The 11,621-nt window shown below is 43.9% G+C and overlaps 1 protein-coding gene across 3 annotated transcripts in view; it reads right to left on the bottom strand.

Moving 5' to 3' along the window:
- Positions 1 to 328: 328 nt before the first annotated feature.
- AQP1 (aquaporin 1 (Colton blood group)) overlaps positions 329 to 11,621 on the bottom strand; it is a 41,488-nt gene continuing 30,195 nt past the window's right edge. For 2 of the 3 annotated variants that reach the window (XM_083406774.1, XM_083406773.1), the window contains 3 exons: positions 5,572 to 5,736; positions 3,717 to 3,797; positions 329 to 1,780 (listed from right to left, as the gene is read on the bottom strand). In XM_083406774.1, the coding sequence (XP_083262900.1) occupies positions 1,607 to 1,780; positions 3,717 to 3,797; positions 5,572 to 5,736 (420 nt within the window). In that variant the 3' untranslated portion in view covers positions 329 to 1,606. The remainder of the gene's footprint in view (positions 1,781 to 3,716; positions 3,798 to 5,571; positions 5,737 to 11,621) is intronic. The other variant, XR_014503683.1, reaches the window with a different exon arrangement.

The following is an 11,621-nucleotide window of genomic DNA, read 5'->3' as shown; positions in this document are numbered from 1 at the left end:
TTCAAGCTAATGCACAACATCGTTGCTATAAAACCCACCCACAAAATTTTGATACTTTACGTTAAGTATCCCTCAAAGCAAACTTCTGAACAATAAAAGAATTTGGAACTTTTTCCTGATTTGAAATTTATGAAAAATTGTGAAAATATTTGATATATTCTTTAGACGTGTATTCTCTGGCCCCATTCTGATGTTTTGGACTACAAATCCCATCATCCACTGCTATGTTGATTGGAGTTGATGACTGATGTCAACCCAAAGCAGGTTGGTGGGGAGCTGATTTATAATATGGGTATGTACAGATACAGTTTACATACATGCAAAACTATAAGGTGTAAACATTTATTGGGAGTCGGTAGCGTTTTTACATGCGGCAGAATTAATGGTGCGTCGCGAAGAGGAATGCGTGTTAACAGACATGAATAAACCTGGGCTGACGTTAATTACATACAATAATGTTTACTGGCACAACCCACCGGGCGATTATCCTGCACAAACCTCATTGGGAATATAGGGGAACTTTGAAAAACCAATTGCGTTAACCCCCGCTAATTTCATTGACGCTTGACTTGGGAATTTCCTGGTAGCTGGTACGCTAGCCTTTGATCTCCAGGGCTATCGGTGGGCCAGGTGACAAAAATTATACCTGGCCCTTGCCAACTTTTCATCAAGGTGTGGCTTTGAAAATAAATAAATTGCCAACAGATGTCTACAAAGGGGAAGAGAAGTCCTTTCAAGTTGTAAGAAATAAGAGATATTCCATACTTTAGCGTTTATGCCTCTCTTTTGGATTTTGTATGCAGCGACATGCATATAATATATAAACACATATTATTTGTAAGTAAGAGTATGCGCCTAAGTAACACCAGGGCTTTTTTTCACCTGGAACTCACCAGAACTCAGTTGGGTGGGTGCCATTGCCATTATAAGAAAACAAGGGAAATGTTCATGATGAGTTCCAGCACCTCTTTTTCTGGAAAAATAGCACTAAATAACACCAACTTCCTTCTGGAGCCTGTTCTTAAATGGGTCTGCATGTGATTTTTAAAAATAACAAACCACTTCTGGTGTCTCAGACACTTTCTAGAGATCGGCACAATCTGTAGAATATGAAAATTGGCCCTCCGTGTTCAAAATCTTCTCACCAGGCACTTCCATTGATTTATTTATTTTTTCATTTCTAGAATTTGGCAGGTGAAATCTCTTCAGATATCCCTTTCTGACTGCCTGTAGGCTGTTCGTGTGGGCTTCATTGCAATATGCCCATCAAACTGCAGGAGAAGCCAGTCCCTTTGGATTAAGAAATCTAAACTTGGACTTCCAGAATCATTACTGCAAATCTTCTCCCTAGCACTTTCACACATATATAGTACAAAATATAGACATCTCCTCCCCCCGCCCCACCAATTTTGTTCTGTCTCACTGTGCAGCCACAGATCTAAAAGTCTGGAAAGAATAGGCACAAAATAAGAGAAGGAAAACTCTAATGACTTATAAAATTTTTGGGAAGAATTGCTTGTTGCTTTACAAAGAGTCTATAATACTGATAAAAATCTTCGGAGATTGGTTTTGTTTGTCTTCTTTTTCTTCCTGTCTCGGTTCGCCTCTATTTTGGTTTCATCTCCACCCTGGAGTCATCGGCATCGAGATCATATTCTTCCACCTGGCCACTGGTCCAGACCTTCATGCGATCGGTTACGTCGCTGCTCCTAGGAGCCAGGATGAAGTCATAGATGAGGGCGGCACTGGCCCCTCCAATCAGCGGGCCAACCCAGAAAATCTGAAATACAAGGTCAATGGAAGACACATTTGACAGAGCAGTTCCCAGAGAAACATTGCCATTTTGCAACCAGTTATTTCAGAGGCATAAGCAACCCCCTAGAGGTCACGGCCCTAAGTTAAATTAGCCTCAACCAGAGCCAGGGCCTTTTCAACCCTGGCTCCAGCCTGGTGGAACGCTCTGCCTCATGAGACCAGGGCCCTGCAGGATCTGATTTCTTTCCGCAGGGCCTGTAAGACAGAGTTGTTCCACCTGGCCTTTGGGTGGAATCAATTTGATTCCCTCCCCCTCTTTCTTTTTTCCTTTCTCCTTCTGTGATGGAACTCCTATTTGGGGACTTAGCTGGCTTTTTTCTGGCCCACGTAGGACCAGTCTGGATAGTTAGCCTTGGTGAAGACATGATGTTTTATCCTCCCAGAAGTTTTTGATTTGAGTTTCCACTGAAAGGAGGCTGCATTTTAATGTTTTAATGTTGTATTTTAATCTTGTTTTTTAAGTTGTATTTCGATCAATTGTTTTATATCAGGTGTTAGCCGCCCTGAGCCTGGTCTTGGCTGGGGAGGGCGGGGTATAAATATTATTATTATTATTATTATTATTATTATTTCCACCCCCTGCCAGTTCATCATTTCCTGGCAGTGAAGAGAGGTCCTCAAAGTGTGTCCACCCAAGAGAAGATTTTTAGAGGAGAAGTTGAATAGTGCTGTAGTCAATAGGTGGTGTAATGTGAGCAGGAACTAAAGTGATTTAGAACTGGTTGTATGCAGGTGATTAGTTCTGGGTGACACCAGCAGGGAAAAGAAGCTAAGAAGATCTACCGTATTTTTCGCACCATTGGGCGCACCGGACCATAGGGTGCACCCAGTTTTTAGGGGGGGGGGATCAAGAAAAAAAATCCCCCCCAGCCCCAAAGAGCAGCGTACAGGCTGCACACAATCTCTCCCTGCCAGAGGGGTTGCGCGCAGCTATGGAACAAGCCAAGGCAGCGAGCGGGATGGATCCCGCTCACTGTTTTGGCTTCCTCCTTAGCCCCGTGCAGCCTCTACCTCCTGGGAGAGGCTGCGTGGGGCTAAAGAATCCATAGCCCCGTGCAGCCTCTCCTTGCCGGAGGGGTTGCGCGCAGCTATGGAAGAAGGCAAGGCAGTGAGTGGGATGGATCCTGCTCGCTGTTTTGGCTTCCCCTTTAGCCCCGTGCAGCCTCTCCTTGCCGGGAGACGCTGCGCAGGGCTAAAGAAGCCATAGCCCCGTGCAGCCTCTCCCTGCCGGAGGGGTTGCGCGTGGCTATGGCACAAGCCTGCATTCGCTCCATAGGACGCACACACATTTCCCCTCAATTTTTGGAGGGGAAAAACTGCGTCCAATAGAGCGAAAAATACGGTAATTAGTTTTAGTTTTACCCATAGCTTGGTAACAGCACCCTGCTAAGTTATTTGCTTCCCTTTTTAATCCAGTCTCTGTGGTTTTTTTTTGTGTTTTTTTTTGTAATATTGCAAACAAACAAACAAACAAACAGGTGTGTCTAGTCCAACCCTCCTCAAATGCAGAAACCACATAGAAATAATCCTTGAGAGATGGTCTTCTAACCTCTCTTTTAAACCTCAATGAAGCCTTCCAAGGCTGTCCATTCTACTGTCTAACAGCCAGAACGTTCTTCCTAATGTTTAGCCAGAATCTCCTTGTAATTTGAATCCACTGGTTCTGGCCCCATCCTCTGGAGAAGCAGAGAGCAAGTCTGCTCCACCTTCAGTGTGAAAGCCCTTCAGATATTTGAAGATGGCTATCATATCTCCTATATGGGCAACCCACAAACAGCAGGCGGAAATGGCAACTGACAGTCGCAACAGAACTCTCCTCTGCTTCCAGCACATACCACAAGTAGCATATACGGTACCTCTGCAAACGGGCACCCATTTCAGTGTTAAGACCTGAAACTTACCCAGTGATTGGTGAAGTTAGTGGTAATCAAAGCGGACCCGAAAGATCTTGCAGGGTTGATTCCACAACCAGTATAGTCAATCTAAGGTGAGTGAGGAGAGAGCAACAATCACAAGGAGGCAGGTTTTCCATCAGGTATCGGCAGTCTGTTGAGGGACCCTGTCTACCTCCCAAATGCAAGTGGGTAGCTAATTCATATCCAGTTGCACGTTGAAACTACTTTTCCACATTTCCAGTGAAAAAAAGATCTCAGGAAGCATCACTCGAAGAGAGCATCTGTCAGGCTTCAGGGAATCAACTTCCTCCCCTGTGGCCGTAAATGAGCAGATCAAATGAAAGGGAATTTTTACCAGTTAATTTCTTTAATAAACAAAGCGAAGGACAAAGGAAAGCATCTAACCAGAATGGCGGTGCTCCCAGTTAAGGTCTCTCCTCCCTCCATCCCTATTAATCTGCGTCACTCCTACATCTTGTAATCTGAGTTTGTAGCCTCTGTGCTTTCTGTTCTGACACTTTCTGAGCTCTCCGGGACTTTGGGGAAGGGTGGTGGATACTACCCAGAGACAGTGAATCTGTTAACTCTCTCTCTCTTCCAGTGTTTCTTCTCCTAGCTATCCCCCATCCAGTATTTCCCAGCTTCTGCCTTCTGAACTATGCCCCTCTGCAAACCACTTTTCCAAATCTATACTGTCCTCCTGCTCCTGGGAAGATTCAGGATCAGAAGGAGAGGGGTGGCTGCCACCATTCTTCCTCAGTGCAGCCCTCCTCAGCACTGTTCCTGACAGCATCCATTGCGGAGGCAGTATACCTCTCTACACCCAATTCTAGGAATCGCAGGTGGGGAGAACACTGTTGTACTCAAGTCCTGCTTATCGACTTCCATGGGCATCTGACTAGCTGTTGTGAGAAGAGGATAGTGGTCTAAGTGGGCTCCTCTTATGAGTTTATGTTTGTCAGGACTCGGATATGGAACAGGAAGAGGTGGGCATCACAGTGTTCTTCAGACCAATAGTCTGACCCAGGTATGAGGTACCTTCTATGCCATTTTATAACTAAACCCAGAGCAGAGGAGTTGTGTGTAGGTGGCAGCACCCATGAGCAAAAGGCCATTCTGGGGAAAGAGACCTTTGGATCACCACCTCCATCCCTGCTGATCCTGGTTCTATATTCTTTACTGCATCCTTTTTTGAATACAACACAATGTGAACCTGTGTCCTGCTTTGCAGAGGACCTCTCATTTGTTAAGTATAATTGTTTAACTGCACACTGAAGTGGAAAACAACTCTGTATAACTCTGTATTTTGTGCTGCTAAATAAACAGCATGGAAACTTCCACTGTAGCTGAACCAAGGAGAATCTAACAGGTAAATGATGAACTGTTGATGTATCTCTGCTACTCTCTCACGTGGTGTTTAACTTAGATCACACACGAGGGGTATTCAGTTGCAAATCTCCATTTTGTGTGAGTTAGTCTTGGTTCAAGCCAACAAAGAGGATGGTGTGCTAAATATCTCTCTTCAGGAGGAAACAGGCTTGAATGCAGGCTGTGTGTGGAGAGACCTAGTTTTGTTTTCAGCTCTGTTTCATCTATCCAAAGCACCTGGCAGCAGACTAAGCTGGCACAGAAGTCTCTGGCAACTTCCCCTATAGCAAGATGCAGTTCATTTCTATTTCACTTCACAACTTAGCATATGCACAACTTAGCATATGCAGGCTTTATGCAAATGGGCAGCTTCTTCTGCCTGTGTGTGTGTGTTATGCATTTGCTCATCCTCGGCAGTTCACAAGCGGATGCCCTAATGTGCTTTGCAGTCCCGGAGACTGCAAAGCATTCCCTGATCCAAGTTTATACTCACAGCAAGAAGATGCCCCAGGGCCACTGAGAGGCCAATGGCCAAAGGTGCCGATCCAGTGACGTCGGTCCTCCTCCTATCTGTCGTGGCAAGCACACAGAGCACCAACTGCAAGGTAGCAATGATCTCGATGCCAAGGCCTTGTCCTGGATTGATTCCATTTGCCAGCTGTGAGAGGGCAAGGCCAAGAGAAGGAGAAGTTACTTCTTACATGCTGAAGGAGGCAATATTCTACCTGCGAATCCTGTATCTGAGATGGAGAATTTCACACAAACAACAGTTCAGTATTAGGGTCTCCTTCACATAAGCATTTTGCCACTTGATGACTCAGAACCCAGAACTCCTCTGTGTGAGCAGGACCAGTCCAAAGTTTAGGAGAAATACAATAAATCTTACGGACAATGGATATTATAGGTTAGAACCTAACAAGGAAAACCTGAAACAAACAAACAAAGTTTCTGTGCAGGCTGTTCAAGCCAACATAATTAAATAAGTCTGCTACCAACATTTCCAAATTGTCTGTTCTTGACTGAAAAACCTATCAGCCACCCAGCCATGGCTGTTTGTGTAGGAAATACAAGGATATGCAAACAGAACTGGGAAGATAAACAGTGGACAGACTAAATTAAAACGATGTAATTTAAAACTCGCAGCACATCATTGTGCCCTTATTTTAATGGCAGTCGCTAGAAACGTTAGCGTGCTTCTGAACTGATGACTGCATTTAGAAATCTGAAGAAGTACAGGATCTGAAGGACAGTCTGAGTTCGAAACTCAAGAAAGCATTCACTCCCTACTTAGGTTTCTCACTCCCTCACTATGTAGACCAGATCAACAATTAGGGATGTGAAAATCTGTTTTGGCTTCTATTGGTTTCTCGTTTTCCCTCTCTTAATTTCAGTTTTCCACATTAGTTTGCTTTAAAGAGAGAGAGAAAACCCTCACGAAAATTCATCAGTATTTTACGGCGAATTTTTCCTACCGTGCACTTTTTTTGTGTGTGTGAGATACACATATAATTTTTTGCAATACAACATGCCCTAATGCAGTGCAATTTATGTACGCTGTTTTCACAGACAGGTGCACACTTCAGCTCAGTGTATGCACTTTTGTAAACCTTACTTGGCTGGAGGACTGCATTGCAAAATTCAGAGAAGCGTTTTACTTTGGGCGTTGCTTCCAGACCTGTGAATTAGGTACGGTCACATTTAAATGAAAACCAAAACAAATTTCCCATCTCTACTTGCAACAAGTGGTGTGGATTGGCATGAGCCTACAGTTTGCACTGTCAAAAGAGGAAAGGTAACAGGTTCGCAGTCCTAGCTGTTGAGAACAGCATCCTGATCAAAGCAGAATTGGGTGATACAAGATAGAAGCATGAACCCAGCCAACCAGATATGAATTGCTGCTGTTGTGGCTTGCACCAACTTGTCCAAGTGCTACCTTTTCCTCGGGAATGTGTTAATTGGAACTAGACATCTGCTCTCTGTTGTGAAAGGTCATCAGTATCTAAGAGGATAAAAGTCAGCAGCAAACATCTAGCCTTCATTTTTCAAAGGGAGGGAATGCCTTCAATGCTCTGGGTACACTAAAGCTATTTCTTGGAAATTTTCAGACTATGCAAACTTATATTCAATGCCCTTTTCTAGATAAATGAGCCCCCACATTGTTAGTGCGTTAATGTCAATTTTCTCCCGCATCTGAGGATAAACACCCTGCTTCTGGTACTCCTTGATTTACTTTGGGAATTATCTCAAATTCTACCAACACTGGAAGAATGGAGAATGAAAATGATGGACTTTGCAGAACTGGATAGAATGACAGGAAGAATTAGGAATCGACGAGATCAGAGATTTATTGAAGAATGGGAAAAATTCTCAGAATATATGAATAATTTAAGTGAAAAACAAATAACGCTTGTAACGTTTAGCGAAGCTTTGTAAAAAAGAAAGTTAAAATTATGGATTTAAAGCAGATTTAATTTAAGAAGTAGATAAGAACTAAGAAATGTGTGGAAAATTGAGAAGGGAAGGAGTACCAGCCAAGTTGAGGGAAGTCAAAAAATGAGAGAATGGTTTTATAAATTGTTTGAATTGTATTAATTTGTCTTATTTGTAAACTGAATAAAAATTATATTTTTTTTAAAAAAGGGAATGATCTCAAATCAAAGCAAATGATCTCAAATCAAATCAAATCAACTTTGGAAAACGCGACGTGGCAAAGCTTGGGAATACACAGCTGTGAATTTGCGCATTTCACTTCGAGAAGTGAGAACAGCAGATGTTCACTGTGTTACGAAGCAATTCTACACATGCAGATTCTTGAAAACAGCAGCAGACCTGTTCTCATGCACCCAGTGTGAAAAATGGCATTGTGTGAATCTGGGAAGCTGTATAGGTGCTTCCTAGGAGATTTGCAGGAAACACCGTAAAGTTATTATTAAAATTAAACCACCCATTTCGTTCCCCTCTTTCTTTTCCAAATCTTCACGGCACAGCAAAGGCCACCACCAGTTACACAACAAGACAATAAGAAGTGGGAAACAGTTCAAGATATTATTAAAACAAGCTGATAGCACCGTCTATCGCTACATCCAGGATTTTATTTTACAAAGACATACATTACAACAACATGTTGAACTTATCTTGTGCCCAGTCTGGGATAGGAAAAGCACAGGAAATCATGATCAGAAAAACTTGAATGCAATCTGTTCTCCAAAAATTGAAGCGCAATTTCCTGGAGATAAATATTTGCTGTGGCTTCAGAGAAGACTTTAATGCATGGCTTTTGGGTAGAATGCTTTGCCTTTCAACATTTGCTGATTTCTTTCATGTTTTCGGATCCACTCATATCTAGAGCCATCATCGTCTCCCACTGCCTCGCTAACAATATCCATACATGCGCTTAGCCAACACATTTGGGGTGAAAAAGCCATCATTTGCAGTCTGCTCACAGAAAGCTAGCCTGTCAGGGGAAACACTAAGGCAGAATCTCTCTCCTGGACATCTAGTTTTTGGTTGTTTTAATACGGAGAAGCACCCCGAGATGTCAGCCTCTAATATAGTATAGAACAGACCCAGGTTTAATACGTCAAAGAAAACTTGGTAATAAAGTCCTGGACCAAGGACATTATCTCCTAATGAAAACTTCAAAATGGCACCCTTTATCTGTCTGTCTGTCTCCCAAAACGACTTACAAAAACAGTCTAAACATTAAAGTCAATTAAAACAGACAAAATCAATAAACACATAAAACCCAATTTATACATGTTCTAGAGATCCTGCATGGGACGCGGGTGGCGCTGTGGGTTAAAGCCTCAGCACCTAGGGCTTGCCGATCAAAAGGTTGGCGGTTCGAATCCCCGCGGCGGGGTGCGCTCCCGTTGTTCGGTCCCAGCGCCTGCCAACCTAGCAGTTCGAAAGCACTCTCGGGTGCAAGTAGATAAATAGGGACCGCTTACTAGCGGGAAGGTAAACGGCGTTTCCGTGTGCGGCTCTGGCTCACCAGAGCAGCGTTGTCATGCTGGCCACATGACCCGGAAGTGTCTTCGGACAGCGCTGGCCCCCGGCCTCTTTGAGTGAGATGGGCGCACAACCCTAGAGTCTGTCAAGACTGGCCTGTACGGGCAGGGGTACCTTTACCTTTACCTTTACAGATCCTGCAGCATGGTGCCCTTCAAATTAAGGACAAAAGGCCTGGATCAAAGGGAAAGCTTTTAACCTGACACTGAAAAATGGTTGAGGATGGTGCCAGAGCATTCCACAAGTGGGGAGCCACCACAGAAAAGGCCCGTTCTCATGTTGCCACTCTCAGGACCTGCCATGGAAGGGGCACGTGCAGAGGAGCCTCAGTTGACCATCTCAGGGTCCCGTTCAATTCATGTGGAGTGAGGTGGTCCTGGAGGCATTGGGGTCCTGAGACACCTGAGGCTTTATAGGTCATAGTCAGGAGTTTTAATTCTGCTCAGAAACTAACCTGACCTTTGTGTTATGGTTGCATAAACAAGCTGTGGTGCATTGTTGATTCCATAACAGGAGACCCACTTCCAGAGTTTTAAGGAAGCGTGAGAGTAATGAAGAGAGAATGTTTCATATCCATTGCTATCTCGCTTACATAAAAAGAAAGAAACAGGAAATTGAACTGGATCAAGGTAAACCAGCCTACATTCTTTCCCAGCAGCTAGATATCCTCTGCCCCTGTTAGATTATCATTGTTATTTTTACAAAGGGTAGCAAATGGGGAGGGGAAGATGGTTGAACACGGCAGGAAAAATGATGCTATTTGTTTGTTATGCAAGAGGATACCATAGTGTGCAAAGCACGGTCCCTTACGATCAAAACAGCCTTTCATTAGGTAACAGGATATCTGCGATTAAATTCGTTTTTGTAGAAACTGGGATTGGCTGGTTCATCACACGCACACAACTGATGGAGAAAACACTATCAAAATCTGCATCAAGAATCTATAACAGAAAGCCCACCCCGGCAATAATTTCAATTGCATGCAAAATATGGCCACGGTGCATTAAAAACTTTGAGTGTACCCATAAAACTTCAGTAAACCATAATGCAAAAGGTTGCAAAAGGAAATGTTTGGACAGGGTTATTAAACGTCTATAAAACTGAGCTCTAGCAGATGTTAAAATCTCCCTCGGCTTGCAAAGCTAGCACGCAATGGAGAAGCCTCTTCTTCTTCTTCCTTTGATGGGTTGCACGTGCAGGAAGGATTTAAGGAGGGACAAGGCTGGCCTAAGACATTTTGGCGCCCGAGCTGGGCCCTAAAATGGCATCCCCACCCTTCCCCACCAGGGAAGAAGGGGTCATGGAAGATCTACATCAGGAATGGGGCAGACAAGTAAGTTTGACACCGGGATATCATTGGATCCTGATGCCTGAAGCAGCCACCTCACCTTGCCTTATGGCTCTGGCCTTATGAATTTGCAATTCCCACATGCAAATCAGAGGTCAAACCATCCCACTAGGACAGTACTACCAACCTTACTGTATGCTTGTGAAACATGGACCACTTATGAACGCCATCTCCAACTCCTAAAAGATTCCATCAACGGTGTCTCCAAAAAATTTTACACATCACTTGGGAAGACAGGTGAACTAATATCAGTGTACTAAAAGAAGCAAAGATCACCAGTGTTGAAGCAATGGTTCTTCAACATCAACTTCGTTGGACTGGTCATGTTGTGCGGATGCCTGATGATTGTCTTCCAAAGCAACTACTCTATTCCGAACTTAAAAATGGAAAGTGTAATGCTGGTGGTCAACAAAAGAGGTTTAAAGACTGTCTCAAGGCAAACAAAAAAAAATGTAGTATAAACACTGACAACTGGGAAACACTGGCCTGCGAGAGCTCCAGTTGGAGAACAGCCTTTACCAAAGGTGTCATGGGCTTTGAAGACACTCGAACTCAGGGCGCAAGGGAGAAACGTGCTACGAGGAAGGCACGCTTGGCAAATCCACACCGTGATCAGCTCCCACCCGGAAACCAATGTCCCCACTGTGGAAGGACGTGTGGATCCAGAATTATGGACTCACTGTTAAGACCGTGTTTATGGAAGACAATCTTACTTGACTATGAATGATCGCCAAAGAAAGAAGAAGGAGAAAGAAGGAGAAAGAAGAAGAGGAACAGGGTCATCTGGGCATCATGAATTCCATACCATCGGCTGGTCCTTTCTCACACACCACATCAAGAGGTCCAATTTCAGCAGAATCAAGGAATTGAACATTTCATGGACTGTACCACTCCAGGCTTGTGGTGGGTGAGGCTGGGTGACAGTCCGCATGGAATCTATTGCTCTGTTTCTGAAGTTGAGCTGTGATTCCCACATTGCAGGGGGCAATTTGGAGTAGTTAACCCTTTGGGTCCCTCCCAATTCTGCGATTCTACGAATGCCATGGTTTCTGCAGCAGAAACAGCACTATCTATACACAGATGTGTCAGCAGACTCAAGCAAACTCTAAAGTTTGCAGAAGTGCAAAATACCTTTAGAGGGTGGAAAAACTGGGGGAAGGGTATCTAAAAACAGCCTAATGAGA

This window comes from Podarcis tiliguerta, assembly GCF_965153285.1.
Source record: "Podarcis tiliguerta genome assembly, chromosome: 12".
Taxonomy (NCBI): domain Eukaryota; kingdom Metazoa; phylum Chordata; class Lepidosauria; order Squamata; family Lacertidae; genus Podarcis; species Podarcis tiliguerta.
This window is presented reverse-complemented; position numbering and strand designations above follow the sequence as displayed.